Source organism: Gracilinanus agilis, chromosome 3 (genome assembly GCF_016433145.1).
Source record: "Gracilinanus agilis isolate LMUSP501 chromosome 3, AgileGrace, whole genome shotgun sequence".
NCBI classification, from domain to species: domain Eukaryota; kingdom Metazoa; phylum Chordata; class Mammalia; order Didelphimorphia; family Didelphidae; genus Gracilinanus; species Gracilinanus agilis.
The window spans coordinates 75,296,783-75,322,257 of record NC_058132.1 but is presented as its reverse complement, the minus strand read 5'-3'; the positions used below and the strand labels follow the sequence as shown (position 1 = coordinate 75,322,257).

The 25,475-nt window shown below is 46.0% G+C and overlaps 2 protein-coding genes across 4 annotated transcripts in view; both read left to right on the top strand.

Annotated features, from left to right (window-relative positions):
- KHDRBS1 (KH RNA binding domain containing, signal transduction associated 1) overlaps window positions 1-13,181 on the top strand; it is a 33,694-nt gene extending 20,513 nt beyond the window's left edge. For 2 of the 3 annotated variants that reach the window (XM_044668017.1, XM_044668015.1), the window contains 2 exons: window positions 1,373-1,437; window positions 12,803-13,181. The gene's annotated coding sequence lies outside the window, so the exon portion shown is untranslated. Of the gene's footprint in view, window positions 1-1,372; window positions 1,438-2,255; window positions 2,418-12,802 lie in introns of all 3 variants that reach the window. The other variant, XM_044668016.1, reaches the window with a different exon arrangement.
- A 2,881-nt stretch (window positions 13,182-16,062) lies between these two features.
- TMEM39B (transmembrane protein 39B) overlaps window positions 16,063-25,475 on the top strand; it is a 22,532-nt gene continuing 13,119 nt past the window's right edge. Inside the window, exons 1-7 of the mRNA XM_044668771.1 lie at window positions 16,063-16,207; window positions 16,389-16,443; window positions 21,019-21,134; window positions 21,566-21,686; window positions 23,619-23,838; window positions 24,636-24,719; window positions 25,407-25,469. Of these exons, the coding sequence (XP_044524706.1) occupies window positions 16,063-16,207; window positions 16,389-16,443; window positions 21,019-21,134; window positions 21,566-21,686; window positions 23,619-23,838; window positions 24,636-24,719; window positions 25,407-25,469 (804 nt within the window). The remainder of the gene's footprint in view (window positions 16,208-16,388; window positions 16,444-21,018; window positions 21,135-21,565; window positions 21,687-23,618; window positions 23,839-24,635; window positions 24,720-25,406; window positions 25,470-25,475) is intronic.

Below are 25,475 nucleotides of genomic sequence, written 5' to 3'. Positions count from 1 at the left end.
AGTAGAGGCCCAGAGGGTTCTGAATGCAAGTTTCAAAAATTTAGCTAAGAACTGAGGAGGCAGTATGTTATAGTGGAAGGCAATCTGCATTTGGAGGCAGAAGACCTGGGTTTGGGTCAAAGCTCTACCACTCACTACCTGTGTGACCTTGGGCAAGTCACTCCCCATTTTGGGCCTCAGTTTCCACCTCTGAAGGTGTGGACTAGATGAGCTCTATAAACTTCTTTCTAGCTCAAATTAATCAAATTAAAATTTGATTCTCTAAACTAGAAGGAGGGAGTCCTGAAGCTGCCTTTAGAGATGTTAGTAGAGCGCCCTGGTATGAAAAAGAAATCTAAGGGGCTTCCTCCCTTACCCCTGGGGAACTGAGATATAACATCTTTATCTTTGATCTGGCATTACAAGCCATCTCTGAAGCCCTGCTAAAGAGTACTTTGCCTCTTACAACTGCCTGGTGCCCAGATGGTCAGTTGTATTCCTCTTTCCCCACTACCTTCAAGGTTTTTTAACATGTGCCCCTCTCTACCACCCCGGGGAGCCACCCAAACTGCTCGGGGGTGAAAAACCCGTTCTGGTATTAAGTGGCAACCTGCTTGCAGCAGTGCATGATGGGGTATTTTTTTTTCTTTTAAAAACACACCAACAAAAAAATTTGTATTTATAGATTGTGATAAAGTGTAAATAACTGAATTTTCAACCATGGTTTGGAGTCAGCTTTCAGGGCATTATGTCTTGTTTTGATGAAAAGAGATCACTCTATACCCCCCTTTTTAAAGGAAAATTATCGCAAGAGAATCAGGATGTGTAAAGCTAACATGCATCGCAAAAAACCAAAGGTAACCTAAATGTCTGATTTTAATAGCACATATTTCTCTTTTTACATAAACTGTGACGACAACTTGCATAAATAATTCTTTAGCTGTTAATTTCAATGTTAAAAAATTTGCAAAACCTGTTTAAAAGTAGCTGTAAAACACCCTATGCTGCCGTATAAATTAGCCATAACTCTTAATAATCCTGCCCATTGCAAATGAACTGTAACATCATCTGGGCACAGAGTCTGAGATATTAAATGAAACAGTGTAAAAATGATAATGATTATAGATTAGACCAACTATGCTGCTGCCCCCAAAGCAAAGATTTCTGCTTAGTTATTTTAAAATGTAAAAGGATGACACCCCCACCCCACCCCCAATCTCCCCTATAGATCCCAATATTTATATTCACAGTGAAATGTTATTTAAACTTCAGTCTTAAAATTGCATGTTTCTCTCCTGTAATGTGTAAACTGCATGCAGGATCTCTCTCTCTTGTTTTTGATTCTCTCAGGCTCCCTGTCAAAAAGACTAATCTCTGACTTCTCCATTTTCAGGTACTTGAAAACTATTGTGGAATTTCCTGAAGTAGAATAAATAGCCAGTTGGATACCCAAATGTGGTAGGTCAACTTGAATTTATTTTGGGGAAAAAGGGGTCATGTGTCCAAAGCTTAAAATGAGGGTGAGAAGTGTGGTATCTGCATTTTAGCTTCTGCCTAAATTTACTTTTGGTGCATAATTGGAGCAGGCCTCAATGCCACTCTCATATTAATCAAGATCCATTTTTCCTCTTTCTTCATTTTGGTAAATGTACCTGCATTTGGAGAGTAGGACTAGATGAGGAAATGGTTTCTTGATCTGGAAGGCTGAAAAGAAAAAACTTTAGTCTCACTGAGGAGAATATGGGAAAAACTCAAAATAGGAATCTGCAAATAAAGTCTTCTGTGGGATGGCCCCTTGAATGCCAGGGTTTCAGGGAAGAGAGGTTGCCTACAGGATAAGATGCCCCTGTGGTGGAGCGCTGTGTTTGAATTTTGTGTGTAAGATCCATGGATCTCTTTTGTGGCCTCCACACAGCTTCCAAGGTAACAGTGTGTCACTCCCCTCTCCAAGAATCTTTGGTGGCTCCCTATTGCCCCTTGGATAGAGCATATTCTCTTCAGTTTGATACTTAAAGCCCTTAGAGCCTGATTCCAGTTACTTTTCCAAACATTTCACATCTCCCCTTCTTTCTCTGGCTTTTGTGGCTGTCCATGCCTAGACTGCCCCTTGGACGCAATGCTTCTTTCAAGGTTCACTTTGGAATTCTTTGCTGATCCCTCTAATTGTGAGGGATGTTAAAATCTTAACCTTCCAGATCTGGTTGAGTAAAGGCTCTCAGCCTTTCCCTTTCTTTAGATCTGGAAAAGTGACGCAGAGCCATTCCTTTCTCTTTTAGGTCTGGAAACCTGAGGTCTTTTGTCCAGACTTAACACAGGTAGTGAACAGAGTCTGGAACCCGGCGCCCTTTCCACTGAGCCACACAGCCTCCTGTTTCAAGTTAGATTGTGTTTTATCGGCTTGCATATTAGATATTGAATCTCCTCTCGCCCGAGCAGGAGTAAGTAAGGGTCAGGGACAGCTTTGGTTTTCTGTGTCTTCAGTACTGAGAACAGTTGATACTTGGCACAGAAGTACTTAAGTGTTGGGTTGAACTGAGGTTAAAGCCCTTGGCCCCTGGTTTCATGGAGATGGCAGGCATAAGCAGGGGCCATGTGACTTGGGTCAGTTACCTCAGTTTCCCCATCTCTTACGGGTGCAGAGCCATAATACAAGCATCTACCTCCCAGGCTTGTGCAAAAAGTATCTTGGAAACCTCAAAACCTCTAAATTTTACCTGGAATCAACCAGTGAGTAGGCATTTTTGAGCACTTACTTGGTGCTAGACCTCTCACCTTACCCTTACCAACCAGTATAAAGCTTTGGAGCCGAGTTAGCCAGAAGAGCTGTGAGATTCCTGGAGGGAGGCCAAACTGCACAAGTCACTGGGCAGACCTGCCAGGAGCCGGCTTGTGCTGATATCTTTAGGCCATAAGGAAGAAAACTGACTGGTTCCTCGCTGCCTGTGGGGTAGGGGGTACAGGCTAGAGCAGGGTTCTTCCTTGGGTTTTGCCAAGTAGCCTTTGGCATTTGAATAAGCATTTCTGGCTCCCTTTCTTTCACCCAGAGGGATTAGCAAGCTTGCCTTGGAACCAGGGTTGGATGAACTAAGATATGCCATCTTCTGGAAAGACCCAAAAATTCTCTGAAAAAGGGCCTAAGGACAGCTAGGTGACTCAATAGATAGAACACCAGGCCTGGAGTCAGGAGGTCCTGGGTTCAAATGTGGCCTCAGGCACTTCATAGCTATGTGACCCTATGCAACTCACTTAGCCCCAGTTGTCTAGCCCATATAGCCCTCTTCTGCCTTGGAACCAATACTTGGAACTGATTCTAAGACAGTAGGTTAAGATACTTTAAAAAGACAGGGAAATCCTATGGAGAAAGAGGCACTCCACAAATGACCCAGGAGTTCTAGGAAAGCCCAGTTTTGGAGTCTCCTAAATGGAAGACTGAATTTCAGTTGTAGTCTGTCTTTGTAGAGCAACCTTTGGGTGAAAAATCTCAGCCTGGAAATGAGTTACTCATTTTGTTTCCAGAGTAAGGCTGTTTAGGTTTATTTTATATATAAGGAAACTGAGACCTCTGGAAGTGAGATGCCTCCTTGAAGGTTATTCATACATAACACATGGCAGCACTCTCAGTCTTGATTCTTAATCCTCTGGCCCCAAATCCTGCAATCTTTCCTACTCCATTCAGGCTCTGACTTTGTTCTGGAGCTCCAGGTATATCCCCAGATACTCCAGGGCTCAGATCCCTTGTCCCTCCTAATAACAAAGACAGCCCACCCCTTGGTTGGGTAATTCTGTAGCTGGCCCACCTCTCCAGTAGCACACATTTGATTAGGATCTTTATCCTTTCCCTTAAGCCATTGCTGCTAGTCACTAGGGATGCAAAGACAAAATGAGAAATAGTCCCTGCACTCAAGCTACTTAGCCTGCTCAGGGTAACACCGCGTAAACAGATGAGGAAGCCGGAGATCCTCTGAGAAGGTGAATCAGGCTAGCGTCACAGAGAGGAGAGGACACCCAGCCCAATCCTCGTGGGTCTGAGAGGCAGAGATGAAAGGGGCTGTACTCTTGACACAGAACAACAGGGATGAGGCCAGAGCGGGTGGGGTGGGAGGAAGGCTGGGGTGATACTTGGTTGTACCTTAGGACAGCTTGGCCAGAGGGCAAGCCTTGTACCAATAGCAACATGGCAGGAAGATGGGGGACAGGGCTTGAAGGAAGTGGGTGGGTTATCGTGGAAGTAGAGGTGATATGATTTAGTAACTTGATTGGATGGGAGGAGTGAGAGACATGACTTAGGATGACTTAGAGGCTCTGACCCTGAGCGACTGAGGAAAGTGATACCTCAGAGAGTTCTGAAGGCTCCCAGAGTTTCAGGAATTCAGGACAATTCCAGTTGGAACATATTTGAGATATCTGTTAAATACCCAGGTACTTGGCTTCGATGTTAGCCCTGAGAACGTACCAAGCTGTGTCTCCCACTATAAAGCTTTACCTCCACACCCAGTGCTTCATTTAACCACAACACAATGGCTTTCATCTCCAAATACTCTAGGCTTAAGCCTGTCCTTTATAACCTTGTGCCTCTTCTTTCTGGCTGGATGTCAGCCAGCTGTCACTCAGGAAATCTGAATGCCTGCTCTTTATATCCCAGCCCATATACACCCAAACAGAGCTGTTAGCTGGGAGCTCCTGATTGGCTGGGTTCCTTTGATATCACTAGGAACTGGGGTATAATGTGGGGGATGAAACCCTCATCTGTTGGCCTAAAGCAGCAGAAAGGTCTCTTAGATGTAAAAAGCCTAGATGGGGGAAGGGGCATGGGCCTTCTGGTTTCCCTGATTTCAGGGTGACTTTGGAAGGAATCCTCTATGGTGCACTGCACCTCTCTCTAGCAGCACAGTGGAGATATTGAGCTCTCCTGAGAGTGAGGGAAGAGTGCTGTCCTACACATTCCTGCCTACAACCCGACTGAGCCCTGCTAGATGACAGCTGCTTCAACTAAAGTGTGCACCTCAAAGTCAGGAGGCAGGGGAGGTCCTGCTGGTGTTAGGATTTTACAGAAACAAAATTGAGGTTTTAATTGAAAAATCGAGTATTCTTTCCCTAAGATCAGGGTCTATGGGGAGCTACAGCTTCTCATAGGAAAGAGATGGTATTGTGCCTGATCTTATCATAGGTTCTAATTTCATTGATTGCAGAGTACATTGGTGTGGTCCTCAAGCATTCCATTCCAGCTTTAACTGTATTCCTCTCTGAGGTCAGTCTTCCAAGTACTTCCTTGCTCATCATATCCAGGTCTCACCCAATATTACAGAAGGAAAGGGGGTATGTGTGTCTGTGTGTGTGATCATGAGTGCACTGCTCAGTATGCAAAGCTAATCCAGAGTGAGACTTTTGAGTCAGGAAGACCTGAATTTGAATCTGGCCTCTAATACTAGCTGTGTGACTCTGGACAGATCACTTAACCTCTTTGTCATTATTTATTCATCTGTAAAATATGGATGATAATGGCACCTCCCTCATAGAGTTTTGTGAAGATCAAATATGAGGTAACAGGTAAAGTGCCTTGCAAATCTTGAAATGCTATATAAATGCTATTATTGTTATTGTTAAAGTTCAAAATTCTACCATCTCAAAGTTCCTGAATTGAACTGTATCTCCCTGCCCACTCCAGAACTCTATTTCAGAAGTCATCTGGCATCTCCAAATACAAAATCCTTTTTAGAAAACATCTTATTTTCTATATATGCAGGCAAAGATTTTGCTTAGATTGTTTTACTTTTGTTTTTAGTTCACATTCATTTATTTTCTCTTCCCACCTTGAAAAAGAAAAAATACTTGTAACAATAAGTGAGTTGAGGAGCATAGTCGATTGCTGTACTTCTTGTTAGTCAGTAGATCTGGAAGTAATCTAGACTAACCGTCTCTGTTGCTCAGGTTCTGAGACTCAGAAATAGGTAGGGACTTCCCAGATTTACCCAGTAACTTCTAGGGCCTAGGATTCAAACAGCCTTCTAATTCCAGATTGAATCATCCTTCCTTTAAGCAACTCTGCCTACCATCTAATTAGAATGTGTTCTTGCTTCTTGGCCCCCACTTCCACATTACTTCCCACATCTATCAATTTCTTCAACATCTTATACTTGAGGTACCTAGCAGAAAACATGGAAACAATCAGGAGCCTGGTCAGAACTTGGTAACCCCCGTACTCTAGCTTAGAGTTGACTATTAGAATGGGCTGGGAATCTCTGACCTGAGCTTCATAAACATGATCTCTCTTGCATATTTAGTGTTCTGTTTAGAGCCTTTAAAACCCAGCTAAAGGGAATGGTATCGGAATCCCAGCCCAAAAGAATCCTGAATGTGGGATGGTATGAAGCACTCTTTCAGGCATGGCAGTGGGGAGGTGGGGTGGAATGCCCTTCACCTAGAGAGAGCATGGGACTTTATTATGAGAGGATTTGTTGATTGAAGTTTATCTCTGCTAAATTAATTCAGAACTTTTTTCTTCTTCTGTCCTCAGAGTCTTCCACTTGAAAGGGACCTTTGAGGTCATTCAGTCCAATTTGAATCTTTTAATAGTAATTACCATCATTCATGACCAATTCACAAACCAGCTGAGTTCAGGGTAGTGGGCTAGGCATCAAAGAGATGAAATTTAGCTACAAAATCACCTATAATTTAAACAAGGACTTAAGGAGAATCCTTGCAACAGGTTGTTGGTAATATTTTGGTGTTCATTATGTAATAGATTGTGTTCTTTGGCTTTTACCCTAACTTGGTGTGTCTACACTACTGAAGCTTATTATGATGGCCTTGACATTTGGTCATCTCATCTCTTTTGGAAGACAGTCCCTTGAAAGATAAGGCCCTCAATACATCTTTTTAGGTAGCCCACCCCAGCCTTTGGATCCTCGTGATTATTGGGAAGTTTTTCTTCATATCCCACTAAAGGGTTCCTCTCTCTAATTTAAAATCATTAGGGGGCAGCTGGGTGGCTCAGTGGATTGAGAGTCGGGTCCTGAGATCAAATTTGACCTCAGACACTTCCTAACTGTGTGACCCTGGGCAAGTCACTTAATCCCCATTTCCTAGCCCTTACCACTCTTCTGCCTTAGAACCAATACCCAGTATTGACTCTAAAACAGAAGGTAAGGGTTTAACAAAATAATAAAATCATTGCTGCTTCCTCCTTTAGATCCCATAGAAGAGATCCTTTTTCCACATGATAGCTCTGACGTGATTTGAAGATCATGCCATATTCTTTTCCCAAACATTCTCTTCTCCAGGCTGAACATCAGATGCTTTCAGGCAGTTCTCTTCCAGTATCTTTTCTGGTTCCTCATCTGTAGGTCCTGATGCATCCGCTTGTTTTTGTCCTTCATAAAATGTTAACATCCAGAACTTGCCACTTCAGTTGGACTATTGACTCCTTATTGATGCAGCTGAAGAGCTCTTAGCTTCTTTAGCTATCTTGTCATAACTTTTTTTTCCCCTTTTAATTCATTTGCCTCATCACATAGCTGCAACTACTCTTTTTTTCCCCAACATTTTATTTTTTATTTTATATTTTTTTTATCCAATTACATGTAATAACAAATTTCCATATAAGTCTTTGGGAGTTATTTGATTCAAATTGTCTTCCTTTCTCCTCCCAGAACTGGCAAGCCATTCAATCTGGGTTATATATGTATTATCATACAAAATATATTTCCATGTTGTTCGTTTTTGTAAGTAAATAATCTTATAAAACCAAAACCCTCAAACATAAATCCAAATAAACAAGTGAAAAATTGTATGCTTTCATTTGCATTCCAACTTCAACAGTTCTTTTTTTGGAGGTGGATAGCATTCTTTGTCATAAGTCCTTCAGAACTGTCCCAGATCTTTTTTTTTTTCTTTTTTTTTTGCTGAGAGTAGCTAAATCTATCACAGTTGATCATCCCACAATATTGCTTTACTATGTACATTCCTGGTTCTGCTTATTCCACTCTGCATCAGTTATGTAGGTCTTTCTGATATCCTGTTCATCATTTCTTCTAGCACAATAGTATTCCCATCATCATCTTATACTAACTACATTTTATTTAGCCATTCCCCAATTGAGGGACATCCCTTTAGTTTCCAATCCTTTGCTACCACAAAAAGAGCAGCTGTAAATACTTTTGTACAAGTAAGTCCCTTCCCATTTTTCTTTTTTAAATCTTTGACTTCTGTCTTAGAATCAGTACTGTGTCAATATTGGTTCCAAGGCAGAAGAGCAGTAAGGGTTAGGCAATGGGGGTTAAGTGACTTGCCCAGGATCACACAGCTGGAAAGTGTCTGAGACCAGATTGAACCCAGGACTTTCCAGTCTGTAGGCCTGGCTTAGAATTTACCGCCACCCTTCTGTCCCACTGTAACCTCTTCCCAAATTTACCAACACTTTTTACCAAATTTGCCAGCAGTTGGCAAATCAAACAGTCTTTCCTCAGCCCTTATCCTTTTCACCTTTCTACTGCATTTGATACTACTGACCTCTTTGCGTGTCCCCTGCTCCACCCCCATACCCACGTGCTCTCTCTGTCTCTAGGTTTGCCTGATGTTCCTTCCTCTGCTTCTCCCACCTGGCTGATGGCTGGGACACAACTCCTTCCAGTGGCCCTGATTAGTCATCTTAGCATTGTCCTTTGCTCCTTGGTCTCCACATCACCTCACCCATCCAGCCAACTCCCTGATTTCTGCAGTGTCTCTCCAGTCCTGCCCCTTCTCTGTACTCAGAGCCTCTCCTCACCTCTCCAATGGACCATTGTGGCCCCCTCCCAGTGGGGGTTTCCCTGCCTCTTCCCCCCCCCCCTCCAGTCTGTCCTACACACAGATGTAAAGCAGTTTTCTTTAAATGTGGATCCGACCATGTGATTGGCCTACTTGAGCTACCCCCAGTGGCCTCATTAGAGTGGAAACAATTGTGAGGAGGGTTTGTTTTGTTTTTGTTATTTATATCCCACCTCCACCTTGCCTGGCACAGATTAGGTGTTTTAATAAAATACTTGTCGATTGATTCAGTTTATAATCCACTAACATCACTTTTTTTTTTCTCTCACAGTAATGTTATTTACTCACATTGCCCCTATCTGTACTCAAAACAGTTTGGATTTTCCTCCCCTCTACTCCATCCCTTTTTACCCAAGGACAAGATTTCATATTTATTTCTAGTATTTAGAAAATATCGGGAGATTTCTTCTTCTGTTTGTAAGAGCCTTTAGGCCTACCCTTTGCTTCCTTCTCCCAGGCAAAGACTGCCTTTTGCTCCAGGCTCCTGAGGGTACTATTATCAAGGGGCATTGTCTTCCTCAGATCTCCTTGGGATTTAGACAAATTCCCATCTGTGGCCACATACAGGCCTGCCCCATTAAAGGGCCTTGCCTCTTGTTTTCTATGGAACGATAACAGGCCTGGCCTCTTCAAAGACAATCTTCTTCAGAGGGAAATGTCTGCCTACAAATTCTGAGCCCTCCTTTCTCCTGCCTGGGTTGCCACTCCTCCCTCCTCCTCACTCCCTCCAGCCCTAGACAAATTAACAGCCTATGTGTCAAGCTATGGGGAAGGTAATGAATATTTAAAGGCCTTGCACTCATACCGAGCAGCTTGTCTTCAGCAGCTGACAAGTGGGTCAGATTGGAGCCATTATTACTGCTCCCTGGTGCTGTTGGTTACCTGTCTGGAGGCTAGCTCTTCTGGAGCCAATCTGAAAGAGTTCAGGGCTTTCTAAGCCCAGTGGCTTCTTCAATAAAGCACAGGCATCCCAGGAGACAAGGACCTGGTATCTAGTAAATCTGCTTGTGCCAGATCCTACTTCCACTGAAAAGGCCATTTCCCGCCCAGCTGATAGCCAGTGTTTGTTTGTTGGGGCAGTGTAATGGAACACAATCCTTTTTGCTCCCAAGTAGTTAGGTTTGAATGTCAAGTCCAAATATCCTTCTGTTAGGCAATAGCTTCCTAGGCTCGGAGCTGCAGCCAAGGGCTTCATCCACTTAGTGTTCCTGTGTGCTAGTATAGAACACCAAAGGCTGAAGCTTCATCATCTAGTAAGAGAAAGGCTCCCCTAGAAAGTATTTTCATTCTATTGGGTCCTGGCTTTTCCCCACAAAATCTAATTCTAAGCTGAGTTGAACTGGACTTAAAGATTTTTGCCCTTTTCTTCCCTGGTGTATCCAACTTGTCATTTGGGATTTTTTTTTTCTTTCTCAGAAAAGTTAACTCTGGTTTCTGTTAGAGAGCAGCTGTAGGCTTTCAGCTGTCTCAGTCCATCCCTGGCTTGTCATAGCTCTGTGGACACCAGGAATCTCTTGCTTGTGAAGGAGAGTGTTCAGCCTTGGGAGTAATTGGGGAGTGGGGGTGGGCTTGCAGTGTGCAGGAGCCTGAGGAGAAGATAATTCCAAGAATAGTGACTCTGGGCTGGAAGCATCTCACATTGTTCCAGGCATGTTGGCATCATGCAGACAGGGAAGGGGGAGGGATCAGCTGCAAAGTGCAAGTTAATTGGGCCCTACTGGGTCTTATTAAACTTACCGCTGAGTGGGCTGCCTTTCAGGGCTTGATAGCTAATCAAAATGTCCACGTGGCCCTGCACCATATCTAGGCATTTCCTCAGACTGATTCACCTGCCTGTGTGCCTGTGGTAAATCAGAGTTTCAAGCAGTCACTGATGATCTTTTAACAGAAAGGTCAGTACTAGTAGAGCATGTAACCCTGCATCTTCTGGTTGCAGAAGGAGACTTCTGGCTTTTGATTTTTAAGATACTTTTTTTTTTTCCTGCTGTGATGGATAGTGATAGTGACTGACCAGGCCAGCTCCCTGCCTCATGTTCAGTCTACTGGGCCAGGAAACCCTGCAATGTCAAAAATCGAAAGTGTCTCCAAAAGATCTTTGAAATAGCCCAGTTGTCTTTTTCCAGGCTGAAATCAATCCCCCTCTGTTATATTCTTAACAGATGGTCCCTGGTTAAACATGTCCCATGACAAGGCACTTGCCACTTCCCAGGATAATCTGTTTCATGGTTGGGCAACGCTAATTGTCTTATTGAGCTAAAATGCTTACAACTTTTACTCGTTCTAAACACGAGGGTCAAAGAGAACAGATTCTGTGTAACATAGCCATTCAGATACTGAAGACAATCATGACTCAAACTATGTCTTCTCCAAGCTGAATACACATTCAACTCCATCCCCTCCAGTTCCTACTACCTATCTGTGCGTGGAATGGTTTTGCCACTCTCCAGGGTGCATACCTGCCTGTCAACATCTTAACTTGGCCAGGGACACAGCTAGTAACTTTCTGAAGTCATATTCGATCTCAAGTCTTCCTGATTGTGGGTTGAGGCCTCTATCCACTGTATTACCTAAGCTGTTTCCCCTTCCAGTGAAACTGGGGCTCAAAAGTTGACTTGAGTTTCATGGGGCAGCTATCAAGCACCAGACCTAGGAGGACCTGGCTTCAAATGTGGCCTCAGACACTTCCTGGACAAGTCACCGAATTCCCATTGCCTAGCTCTTGCTATTCTGAGTTAGAATCAATAACTGAGACACAAGATACAGGTTTTGTTTTTTTTATTTTTTATGATAAGGCAATAGTACAGTGGGATGGAAAAACAACCTGGTTTGGAATCTGAACTGGAACATTTGCCACGTAGGTGACTCAGGACAAATTAGTATTCTTCAGGCTCAGACTGGATTTCTTCCTTGATTCCTAGAAAAGGACAACTAGTCCTGCATTTTACAGATGGCAAAATGGATGTTTAAAGCCCCAAGTAAAAAGTAGGAGGGCCAATTCTTACATTGCCAAATCTAGTACTGCCATTTCCTGAGCTTGAGGCTACTTCTCTGTAGGAGAGGCCTAGAAAAGACAGACGGTTTGGGAGGCCTGGTGGGAAATAGCTCCTTACAAACCCCAGCGCCCTCCTTTCTCCTGCCTCTGTTGCCACCCAACCCTAAAAGGTGGCTGTGAAGTCAGAAGAACCCTTCTCTGATAGATTGGCATGTCTGATACCAATCAGTAGTCAGCATGAAGTGTGGGGTGCCCAAAGAAACTATTAGGAGTATCTAATCTGCCACACACAGCCCTGGAGTTACAAAAGAAAGGCAGAAATGGCCCTGGTCCTCTGAGAGTGGCGCACCAAAGCGCCTTGTACCAAGAAGATGTCTGCAGCATCAGGCGGAGATGACCTCGTCGTGAAGGAGGCCTGGGAAGAGCCAACCCCCAAGGGAAGCCACGAGGGAGAGCCAGGGAAAATGCCCACACTGGGAGATGGGAGTATTATGTGCATGGAACAAGGAGGCCGAGGTCACTGGATTGGAGAGGATATGGAAAAGGGATTAAGGTGTGAAGTCTGGGGAGGTAGGAGCTCTTTGGACAGAAAGCCAGGCCCAGAGAGGTCCTGGATTCAAATCTGGCCTCAGACACTTCCAAGCTGTGACCCTCACAAGTCACAGCCCCATTGCCTAGCCCTTGCCACTTTTCTGAAGAGTTTTAAAAAAAAAGACTGAGAAGGGAGTGGAAAGAATGCCGGACCTGGATCTGGGAAACCTGGTCTGTATGACAGCACCTGTGCCAGGTCCTTTTGGCCAAGCTGTTTCTTCATCTGTAAGTTGGAGGTGGCGATACCTGTGCTCCGTAGGGCTTGTAAAAGGTGCCAGGGCAGTGAGACCCGCTATTGGCATGATAACAAACTCACCCGGCACCTGGGGTGTGTAAAGGCTTGTTCTGGACTGAAATGAGTGACTTCTGGTTCCTGCTGAGCTGATGTGGGGGAAACAGATGTTTTCACCGATTTCTTGTCTTGTGTGTTGGCAGGAAGCAAAGTCCCTTCTTGGGGAGTAGGAGAACGCCAGGTGCTGCTGCACGGCCAGATCTAGAACAGCCCGCCCTCCCACTCGCCAGGCCCAGCCGAGCACAACCGAGGAGAGGGGAGCCGCCTTTGGCCGGTGGCGCCTGAAATGCCCGAGCCTGGAACCCCTCCTAGCCTGCATCCCCTCCTAGACGTCGGTCAGATCGCCCCTGGAGTCGTTAGGGCTTGGGCCAGAATCAGTGTTGAGGACCCATTGCATGGGAGCATTTTTCCCCAGAAAGCTGCCAGGAGGAGAGAATGAGCCGTCCCAGTGGGGGTCCCAGTGTAATCAGCACTGCCTCTGAGGCTTCCGAATGTCGAATAAACCATGCTGGTCCTGCCACACGTCTCTTCTCCATGTTCATCCAGCCTCTAGGCATTGCCGAGGGGAAACCAGCCTCCTTCACAGCTTTCCTTTGGGCTTCAGGAAAGGACTTCGATCCCACTTTGCTTAGCTTAAATTATAGGATTCAGAGTTAGAAGGGATTTAGAAACTATTAGCCTTGTGACCGTGGGCAAGTCACTTCCCTTGAACCTGTTTCCTAATCTGTGAAATGAGGGTTTAGACCAGGTGGTGATCTCTGAGGTCCCTTCAGGGTCCAGATTATAATTTTCTGACTTCAGAGAGCTGTTTCAATCCACCCATTTTATAGATAGGAAAATTCAATAAATTGCCCAGTGTCCCACAAATAAGTACCAAAGGATGAATTTGAACCCAAGCTTTATGTTTCTCAATCTCTCCCTCTTTCCAGTCTGCCACACTGCTATGAGCCTTTTGGGTTTCCACATTCATCTTCCTTGACCCAGGAGGGCTGATCCTTTTGGCAGTGGTATATAATATGTCAGCAGCAGCCTGGGTATACACATACAGTGTTATGTATGTACACGTAGGCCTGTCCCCATGGGGTTGGAAAGAAGGCTGGCTGTGTAGGGTAAGCCCAAGTTGGGGGGCCTGGGCATCTAGTTTGTGGCCCTGAAAGTCTAAAGAATGGGATCAAGGGGGCAGCTGGGTAGCTCAGTGGATTGAGAGCCAGGCCTAGAGATGGGAGGTCTTAGGTTCAAATGTGACCTCAGACACTTCCTAGCTGTGTGACCCTGGACAAGTCACTTGACCCCCATTGCCTAGCCCTTACTACTCTTCTGCCTTGGAGCCAATACATAGCCTTGGAGCCAATACATAGTATTGACGCCAAGACGGAAGGTAAGAGTTTTAAAAAAATGAGATTGAAAGATGCCTTAACAGGAGGGGGAAGAATATCCAATCTATTCCCCCCTGCCCCCTCCCCCCCATTAATTATTATTTAATCCCATTTGACAGGATTAAAAAACAAGCCTCACATGGCTCCCTACTATTTAGGTGACCTTAGGTAAGTCCCACAATATCTCTTGGGCCTCTTGCTTTCTTTATCTTTAAATGGAGCCCATGGGACTAGACACCCTGAGGCCTTTTCTAGCTTGAAATCTATGATCTTGTAAGCCCAGGGAGGTTTGGGACTTGCCTTCAGAATTAGCATGGCAGGGATTAGAAGCCTAGGCCCGGACCCCAAAGTCAGTCCTTTTTCTACCATGCTTAGAGTGCTAATTGTATTAGAAAGCAACACGATGTTATGGTAGTAGCACTATAAACTTTAAAAACTATAAAAATGGGGGGCAGCTGGGTAGCACAGTAAACAGCACCAGGCCTGGAGTCAGGAGGCCCTGGCTTTAAATCTGGCCTCAGATACTTCCTAGCTGTGCCATCCTGGGCAAGTCACTTAATCCCCATTGCCTAGCCTTTGCCACCCTTCTGTTTCAGAATTGGTACTAAGAAGGTAAAAGTTAAACAAAAAAACAATACAATATAAAAATGAGATTTAACCAGGCCCTGTGCTGTCTGTCTACTGGGAAGAGATTCCATTAAGTTTGTAGTATGATATACAAATAGCATTAAATGCCATAGAAAAGGTATAATTAAAAAGCAGAAATTTTTACAAATCAGAAGGTGGTTCACCGATGGAATCAAGGCCTACTGAGTTCATGGAAGAGTATCATTTTACTTGAGGTAGGGAAGTCCTTTGTAGCTGTGAGGAGGTCCCATCGAGACTAGGTAGTAGCATTGGATTTAGAAAACGTGAAGACCAGGTTTGGAACCCTAGTTCCAAAAATGAATGACCTTGGATAAATCACCCATTTGTGTCATGATCTCTAAGGGATCCTTTAGCTCTTGAACCTGCGAGGGGCTATCATCTGCTTTTTCTACTAGCATTGGACTTCATGGTTTCCTAGAGTTGACTGGCCATTCTAGAATGAATTCACTGTTAAACTTGCCATCCTCACGGTTTGAGCCTGGTTCCCCAGGCCAGCCCTGGAGGCTTGGCCCAAGCCTTCTCCCTAGCCTCCCTTCTCCCCTCTCTGTGGGGCCCAGAGCTCCCCTTATAGAAGAGGCCCTGGGGCCTGTGCCAGCTCCCTTAGCAGGTGGGAATTTGGTTGCAGAGAGATCTGGTTACAACTTGGCCTCTAGAAATGGAGGGGAGATGGTTGACACTAGAAGAATTTCACCTCGTGATAGGCTGGGAAGATGGTTATCCTTCACCCCTGTGGGCCAGGGATCTGTTGGCCACTCCTTATGGTCATTCCCCATTATGTGGCAGTCTTATGAAAGGGTTTATGGAGAGTTTTCCTACAAATATCCCTATGAGATGGAAATTCAAGTATCTCCATTTTACAAAAGGAATTGAGTTTCAGAATGGGTTCCTCCTTTCATTCACGGGTTTATTAAACATCTGTTTTGTGCCAACCTTGGAGCTAGAATACAGACAAAAAACCTAACAGCCTTTCCTTTCAAATGATTTACCTTTTTTTTTTTTTTTAAGCCCTTCCTGTCTTAGTAACAACTCTTAAGACAGAAGAGCTCGGCAAATGAGATTGAGTGACTTGCCCAGGGTCACCCAGCTAGGAAATGTCTGGGGTGAGATTTGAATCCAGGCCTGACTATCCACTGAGCCCTGTGGCTGCCCCCAATTTACATTCCCCACTTTAATCCTATGATGAATCCCATTTTTCTTAAGACTTATCCATACAGCCTTGGAAGAGGCACTGAAAGCCTCAGTAGCCCCGAGTCATAGATGAGGAAAATGAATAATGACAGTAAATAAGCCTCTCTGGCTCGTCTGGGCCCTTTCTGGGCTGCTGCTAGGGTCTGCATGTTCTGGGCATAGCCCAAGCCTGTCCCTGGATCCCCTGGAACATGAGCAACATCCCAGAGCTGGGCAGCAGGGCTTCGGAGGCCCCTCCCTATGCATTAATGGACCCCTTTAACCACTGGGGACAAGAGGGACCCGGAGGAGCTGGCTGCCTCTTCCACACCCCCTCTCCTCTCTGTTGCTGCATGAGTGAGTCGGGATGTTGCGGAGCCATAAATATTTCAGCTCAGGCTTTCTCAGGGCGTTGCCAGGGTGATGAGCCGGTGGGGGAGGGGGCAAGCTCCTTCCCAGCTGCCTGTGGTCCTGGGCCCAGAAGTGGGATGGCAGCTCCCTCCCCACCAGGGAGCACCCCCCAGTCTTGTTTTTGCAGGTGGGCCAGCCCTCTGGGACAGGGGCCTGGGAGGCGGGCATTACTCTGGGAACAGGTTTGGCCCCAAGCCTGCTTCTTCCTGCCACTGTTGCTTGTTGCTTGGCCCCCTCAGGGCCCCAAAGCATCTGGGATTGCCAAAGCTGGGACCAGCTGTGGTGGTGAGGAAGGAGGAATGAGCAGTCTCAGGCTTAACTTCTAACCCCAGCACGGGCAGTGTGCCTGGGCCAGCCGGCCTAGGATTTGGGAAGGCCTGGGGTCAGTTGTCTCTGACACGTCCTCGCTGCAGAGTCGGGTCACAGATGAGTGTGGGGCATCCCTATTTACCAGCATTGTGAGTGGGGACTTCTCCCACACCGAGGAAGTCGGGAACTCCCTTTTTTCCAGCCTTCCTCACTTAAACTGGATTCCTTAGGAAGGTCCAGCAGAGGCAGGTGAGGAAGCGGGAAGAGGCCCAGGCACAGAGGACCTGGGCCCCAGATTCCGTCATGCTTCCCCAGGCATTACACTCGGCCCTCCAGGGTTGGTGTGGGAAGGGTGTTTGACTAGAGAACACTCCGACTGCACAGCGAGCTGCGTCTTGCCTTTGGGCCTGCTTCCCTCCCTTGGGCTCTGGGCCTTCTCCAGAGTTTTCTCTACTCAAGCCCAAGTTCTTCCAGGGCCCTGGGTCTGCTAGGAGTTTTTCCACCTTGGGCCTTTCTGGGGAAAATAATAAATGATGATACGCCCCCAAGGGCATCCTTCCCTGCTTCCAGGGACCCTTCCTATCTGGCCATAGATATCAGCCAATCTTGAGCCCAGCTCCCCTCCCTGTCCTCCATGGAGATCTGAGTTGTCTCAACTGTTATTGGATGTGGGCAGAAGGTAAGTCTGGCTTGTTGGAAGACAGAGCCAGTGAGCCAACACCCCAAGAAGCCGTGCCTTTTCTTTAGCATCCTGGCAGGCAAAGGAAGCACTGGAGTAAGAGGACACGATGGGCATGAAGGGGTGGGGCCAGTGGGGACAATTTCTGGCTACTCACTGCCCTCTGGTGGCCAGCCTGTGCTCTACACGAAGTTGGACAAACATGAGAACTCGAGGTCCTCTGAAGGGAGAAGAGATGCTTCTATAAACAGCAGTAGGGTCCATCTATTCCCCTCCCTCCTCATGCACTTAATGATCACATCCTGTGGATTCTACATGGGCAGCTAAGTGGTGCCTGGAGTCAGGAAGATTCCTCTGGGTTGAAATTTGGCCTGGGTAAGTCACTTAACCCTGTTTGCCTCGGTTTTCTCATCTATAAAATGAGCTGGAGAAGGAAATGGCAAATCATTCCCAGTATCTTTGCCAAGATGACCCTGAATAGGGTCACAGAGTCCAATACGACTGAACAAGAAAAGATTCTGCAGAAATCTCACAGTTTTGTACCCTATCACTACCGCATGTCATCACCTTTTTCTTAGTCCTCCTCTTGGGCTACGACCTCCTCACTTCAGTTCAATTAAACACATTATCTATGGTAATCTCCACCTAAAAATTACTTTGTATTAACATTTAATATATTTTAATATTTGCATCTTTTATCAGCTAGTAGATATAAGCTCTTTGAGGGTAAGAACTATTAATTTTGTCACTGTGTATCCCCAGGGCCCAGTACCATGCTTTGCACACAGTAATTGCTTAAATGCTTATTGTCCTCAAGTAGTTTCTAATCTTCCAAATAAGGCTAGGTGCTATAAGGGGAAGGGTAGTACAGTGGGAGTCAAGAGACCCGAATTCAAACCCCAAAATAAGATGAGCCACTTACCTCATTGGGTTGGATTATCTCTATGATCCAGGCCAGTTATAACATTTGTTTTTCATTGTGTCCAACTACATTAGAGTGTTGTCAAGTATATCAGAAAGATCAGAGTGGCATAAGACATCCCAAAAGGGAAGGATCACTTCTAATTGGGGAGGCTCAGAGGAGACTTATTGGAAGAAGTGATGTGTTTCATGAGGAAGGATTCCAGTAGATAAACTGGGTCTAGTAAATTCCAAATCTGAAGGCATGTGGAAAGACAAGAAAGATCCAGGTGACCTTTAATAATAATCCTTCAAAAGATGAGTACAAGACACTGAGAACAGTCCTGTTTGACTGGAGCACAGAATGTGAAAAGTAGAGTCATGGGAGATAAGGTGCAAAAAGATGTCAAGGCAGATTGCAGACATGCTTGAATGTCAGACTACTTAGACCTGTGAGCAAGGGGGAGCACCTGAAGATTTTAGAGCAATAAAGAATCAGATCTGTGTATAAGAGGAATTGTTGTGAGAAGCAGAGAGACTAGGGGCAGGAAAAACTAGTTAGGCTATTGGCTTTGTAATAGTTCCCAAGAGAGATTGAATTCCAGACTCTTCTCCAGCCAATCCTTCTTACACAGGCTGCTAGATGAATCTTAAGACCTACTCCAATCATTATTATACTTTCTATTGTAACCAAACCAGACTACTGGGCATTCCTGGAATGGCCTTTTTGCTTCCCAACTCCTTTGCCTTGGCTTGGGATCTAGATCTAAGGAGCCCCTGAGAGACAAAGATGAAGAAACCCAGAGCCATTGAAGGTGGCTGGTAATGAGCAGGTTGTATATGTGGTAAGGTGTTTGAAGAAAAATATAAGCGGCCTGGCATGGGGACAATTCTTTATGCCAAGAGGAGACCCCTGGCATCCCTTTGGACCTCCTCCAAAGCACTCTTGGGCAGTATCAAGGACCAGGTCTCTTGCTCTCTTCTATCCTTGATTCTGAGAAGAGGATGAATGAAAATCCCCAAACTTGGGGTCAGAAACCTGAGGCCCAACTCTATCCTCTATTCCCTGTGTGTCCCTGAATGAATTGCTGCCTCAGCCTCTATATGACAAGAGAGTCAGCAGAGATGATATCTAAGGTCTCTTCCCAAACCCCAACATTCTCCTCCTCCTAAATGGCCCCAGCCCTAACTGTCTAGTCGGGGAGCTTGGGCCTCAAGTGCCACATATGCAGCTGGCATATCTTACTTTGAAGGATAGCTCCTAGAGTTGAGAGCTTGAACATTAACTTCTCACACACACTTTCTCTTCCCCCATCAGTAGGGAATGGGATCTGAGGCTTTGAACTGGGCCTCTTAACCTGGGCTCTCAAGAACTTGGGGTTTTAAAATTTTTGGCTTTGCCTCTCTGGGATTCTTCCTAAGGGAAATCCTGAAGGGAAGCAAAGTTGAGGTCATAGTCCTCTTCCTATGACCCTGGTGGCTGGGTGGCTAGGTGACTGGTCACTTCTCCCCACTGGTACTTCCCAGGAGACCTAGGGATGTGATTTCCCAAGAAGGGAGAGGTAAGTCTTACTGCCCCAGACAATGCTGGGGAAGGGGCTGAGGAACAAAAGAAAAATGGCATTAGAGAAGCATCACTACAGATGCTAACTGTAGGTTAGGTATGTAGGTGTTCTGACAGCCCCCAGGGTATCATTTTATGGTGCTTGGGCTGCTTTTTTTGGTGTCATGTTGAAGAACATCTGGAACACTGGGCCCCATTCTGAGTGCCATATTCAAAGAAGGGCATTGGGAAAAGCCCAATGTATCCAGAGAAAGGTGATCCGGGTGATGAGGAGAAACCTTCCACCCTTAGTTGAAGGAACATTGTATGCATGTTTCATTTGGAATGGAGAAGACTTCTGACATAAAAGTGGAGGCAGACATTAATTAGTGACTTTAAAGGAGACTCAAAGGTAACAAACAATTGTGCAACCAGGAAATATGGTACCTCATAAGATAGGAGTTCCCTTTCACTGGAGGTATTCAAACAAAGGCTGGATCTGTTGGGACTGCTGTAGATTTCTTGGGCTAGATGACCTCTGAGACCATCTAAAGTCCTCTTAGGTCAGAGGAGTTCTTAGCCTTTTTTGTGTTCTGCACCGCCTCTGGCAATCTGGTGAAAGCTAAGGACCTCCTTCTTATAACGATGTTTTTAAATGCATAAAATAAAATACATAAAATTACAAAGGAAACTTTCCAATTACGTTGAGGTAATAAAAAAATTTAAACCCCAAGTTCCCGAGAGCTGGATCCAAAAGCTTAGACCCCATTCCCTAATGATGAGGGAAGGGAAGGAGTGGGGAATCCCCTTTTTAGAATGACAATGCAGAACCTTAGAGAAGGTGAAGCAGTGGCACGAACTTAAGCCTGGGAGGCAGAAGATCTAGATTCTAGTCCTCTCAGCCAGTACCTTTCCATGTGACCTTGGGCACCATCTCTCAGAACGTTAGATTTAGAGCTGATAGCGTATTTAGATTGTCTGCATCTAGAGACCAACACCCTAGCTAGGGCCTAGGTTTTCAGACAGGAGAAATTGAGGCGGGGGGCGGGGAGGGGGGGGAGGAAGGGGAAGACTGTCTAGGTCACACGGGGTGTGAGACAGGAACTCGAGGACAGACTTGTTTGATCCTTTGTAAAAGAAGAAGATTGGACTAGATGGTCGCTAAAGAACTCTGCCTTTGAGGCATGTATGGAGGGAAAGGAAAGAAAAGGACACCTGCCAGCCATGCAGCGGCCCCTTTAAGGCGCGCCTCCGCCTCTCCTCCCTCCCTCCTTGCTATGCAAATGAGGCATCCGCTCTGGGCCTGAGCGCGCGCCTTAGGCCCAGGCACGGGGTTGCGGTGGTTTGTCCCCTCCCGGCCGCCGTCGCCGCCGACATATTGTCCGCAAGAGCGGCGGCGGCGGCGGCGGCGGCGGCGAGGGGAGCGCCGGGGGAGGAGATGGGTGAGTGAAGCCGAACCGGGGTGCGATGGACCGGGCTGGGTTAGGCTAAGCTGGGGCTGGCCTGAGCGGAGATGTGGACCCTGGGTAATTGGAACACCGAACCACCGCCCTCCTCAGACCAGAGTCTCGCGCCGGGTGTCGGGAGAGGAAAGAAAAGGGGAGGGGTGGGGAAAGAAGGGAGGGGGGCTCCCGCCTCCTTTCTGGGGGTGGAGAGACAGGGAGTGGGCGGGGCCTAGAATGGGAGCGGTGCGGTGGGGGCGGAGCCACTGTAGTCCCAGAGGCAAAAGGAGGTAGGCTGGCCTCCGGGTAGGGCGGGGCCTCGATGAGGGGCGGGGCTACTCCCTAGACTGTCCCTCGGTGGGGGCCCACCGGTACTTTCCGGGCGCCTCTCCGCGGTGACTCATGCTTCTCCCCTGTGTTTGGGGGCACAGGAGGACGGAGAGGCCCCAACAGGACGTCCTACTGCCGAAACCCACTCTGTGAGACGGGTCCGAGTGGCGGACCTGGGCACGCCTCCAGTTCTTCGGTCACGGGCGTCCGCTCCAGGGCTAGGTGAGCCACCCCTCTGGGGTCGCCCCGGGACTGTGAGATATTGGGGGTCCAAGGGGCGAAGTGGTTCCCCCTGATCCCCAGGGCCCGCCCTAGGAAGGAACTATTCTCATCCTTCAGATAATTATAACTAACAGTTTTATATATGTGTGTGTGTTTTATATATATATATATATATATATATATATATATATATATATATATAACATTATTATATTGCGCCAAATACTTTACAGTGATCATCTCATTTGATATATTGTTTCTGTAAGATGGGCGGTTTTTGGCAACCTCTCCTTTCTCTCACTTGGTACATAGAGTCTGGTAGACCAAGGCCTTGAAACAGTCCTCCAATGGCCTCTGGGAGGAACTACCCTAAGTGGCTACTTTAGCAAACATTCATTCATTCAGCAGACACTTATTAATCATCTGCTGCTCAGACCAAGTAAGACTATGAGAGAGGCAGAAAGCTAAAGGTCAAATTCACTGCTTTTGAAGAAGCTCATAGCATATGGGATAACATGTTAAGGGCATTAAAGAGGTGGAGATGATCCTTGCCAGTAGAATCATAGAATATTTACTGGAGGAGGTATGTTTGAATTGGATTTTAAAGCATCAGTAGGAATTCAGTACATGGTAAGGGGAAGAAGGAATAAGGCAGCTAGGGTAGCACAGTGGATAGAGAGTCAGGCCTAGAGTCTGGAGGAGCTGTTTCAAGTTTGGCCTCAGGTAATTCCTAGCTGTGTGATCCTGGACAAGTCACCCGACTCCATCTGACTAGCCCTTACTGCTCTTCTATCTTAGAATCGATGCTTAGTATCCATTCCAGACAGAAAGTATGGGTTTAAAAAAGAGAGAGAAAAGGAGCATGTTCCAACCAAAGAGGCTCAGAACAAAAGAGTGAAAACATGGAGTTTTGAGGGTGTGAATAATGATCATTTGTTTATATATCATGACTTATGTACCCCTGGAGGGGATTAAATATAAGGCCAAGAAAAGTAGAGGTGCTGTATTGTGGAGGGGCCAGGAGTTCGGACTTCACTGGGTAGAAGATAAGGGGCTCACCACAGGGTTTTCAGCAGGAATGATCTGGCCAGAGGTGTCTATAAGAAAACTTATTGTGCCAGTGGTAAGACTAAGGATTCCATTGCAAGCCTCCTGGGTGGGTGGGTGGTCATAATCAATAAATATTTGTTAAATACTTATAGTGTGCTAGGCACTCTTATAAAGGACCTATAAGTAGAGTGGCAGAAGAATGAATAGGGGCAGGAGATGGATGTGAAACATGTGGAAGTAGATTTGAAAAGATTTGGAACCTGATTTGATAGAGGAGGGGAGGGAGCAAAGTGAGATGTAACCCTAAGGTTTTGAATGTATGGGACTAGATGAATGAATAATCATATTACAAATAGAAAAGCCAGAAGGACGAGTAAGTTTCAGGATAAAGACCTTTTTAGACATGTTGAATATCAAGTGCCGGTGGGAAATAAATGTGGAGACAACAGTTAGATTATGGATCTCTAGCTCTAAAGACAAGTCAAGACCTGATTTCACATAGAAGGCCCTCATCCATATCTGAGCAACTAGGGAGCATAGTGGAGAGAGCCCTGGTCCTGAAATCAGGAAAACCTCCATTCATATCTGACTTTAGTCACTTATGCTTTGTGATGCTGAGAAAAATCACTTATTTGCTCTCTGCCTCAGTTCCTACCAGGGTTGTTGTGAGGATGAAAAGAAATATTTGTAAGGTGTCTGGCATGTAGTAAGCACTTACTAGATACTTATTTCCTTCCTTCCTTCCCTGTGCAGCCTTTTGGGGCTGCTCTCCACACAGGGATAACTTTTCCCCTGGCCTTCCCCCCAATTGGCCCCCTTGCCGTTCTTCTCTCCAAAGACCAAGGCTCCTATGTCATACCTCCCTGATGTTGCCCCCCTCAGGAGCAGCTCAGGCACAGGCCTCTCCAGTCCTCCGCTGGCTACTCAGACAGTGATCCCCCTGAGGCATTGCAAGATCCCAGAGCTGCCTGTCCAGCCAAGCATCCTGTTTGAACTGCAGCTCTTCTTCTGCCACCTTGTGGCTCTCTTCGTCCACTACATCAACATCTATAAGACCGTATGGTGGTACCCGCCTTCTCACCCTCCATCACACACCTCCCTGGTAGGTTCCTGCTTGCCTCTCGTGTCCTGCCTGGAGCTTCAGCATTCCCTCTCACTGCTTTTAACTAACTTCTTGAGGACCAAAACACTGTAGTGTCCCCACTTCTCTGGTTCTGTGATTCTTCCTTCACTCCAAGCTGAAGGCTAATACTGTTGCCCTACCTCAGTATCCTCCTCTGAAAAATGAAAGACTTGGACAAAATGATCCCCAAGAGCCATTTCAGCTGACATTCCATGTAGCTCACTGACACAGAACCTGTGTAGGGAGTTGACCCTAGACTAGGTTTTAGGTTCCCTTCTCTACATTGATTTGTCATATGATCTTTGGCATGGGGAGTCTGGGTATCAAATTCACCTTTTATAAAATGAGGGCAGGTATAGAGTGCCAGGCCTAGAGATGATAATAGTTCCTGGGTTCAAATCTGACCTTAGACACTTATTAGCTATGTGACCCTGGGTAAGTCACTTTACCCCAGTTGCCTAGCCCTTACCTCTCTTGCCTAGGAACCATACTTGGTATTAACTCTAAGACAGAAGCAAGGATTTTTTAAAAATTTAAATTAAATTTTAAAAATAAAATGAGGGAAATAACCTTGATAATTGCTTAGATCTTTCTGGCTGTAGAACTTTTTCTATGATTTTACCCCTAGAGCAAAGTGGATATAGTACCTATGTTAAGGGTGCTTGGGAGGGAAGCATCTTGCAAGCCTTAAACAAATTTTGTAAATGGGAGTTAGGGGGTGGGGAGGAGGACTACAGGCACTGCCCTTTATGACCATCAGGCTTCTGTACCCACAGAACTTCCATCTGATTGACTTCAATGTGCTGGCCGTCACCACCTTGGTACTGGGTCGAAGGCTCATCGGGGCCATCGTGAAGGAGGTGATTGCTTTGCAAAGGGTGGGGACCTCTGTTGCCCATCTCCATGTTCTCATCTATTCTCTTCCTCTAAACCCCACACCCCCAACCCTGGTGGTGAATGTGTTTCCCAGGTAACTACCTCAGCCCTTGTCACACCTCTCCACCCTGGGGCACTTCTCCAAAGCCTGGTTTCACCCACTTCCTCATGTGGTTCCAGCCAGAATCTCCTTCTCTCCTGCCAGGACTTGTTTGGGGAAGAGCTAAACAAGAAGTGAACCCCCTTATCAAGTCCTCCTATCACCTCATTGGATTTCCTAGGGGAGAGCATATTGCTGTGTTGGACAAGCTTGTTGGTATAGTAGGAAGAGCTTGGGGTTTGGAGTCAGAGAATCTGGTTCAAATCCTGACTGTTCTCCTTGTTAGATGAATTCACTTAATCACTCTGGTCTCATATTACCTTACCTTTGAAAGTGTCCAACCCGGAATAGATCTCTCTGAGGCTCCTCCTAAATACTGTGATCAAGTTAAAGGGCCTGGAGATAGCTTACTTTCCTTCTTTTCCTGATTCCTTTGGTATGGAATCATGAGATATTCAAAAGCAGGGAAGATGGAAAACAGTAAGATATACTCCCAGACATGAGAGACCTGGGCAGCACTGCAAGAGATGTCCTCACTGATGAGAATGCCTTCTCTGCTCCTACCTCCCAGGCTTCTCAGAACAGCAAGGTCTCCCTCCCACGCTCCGTCTTCTTGGTCATTACACGCTTTGCAGTCCTC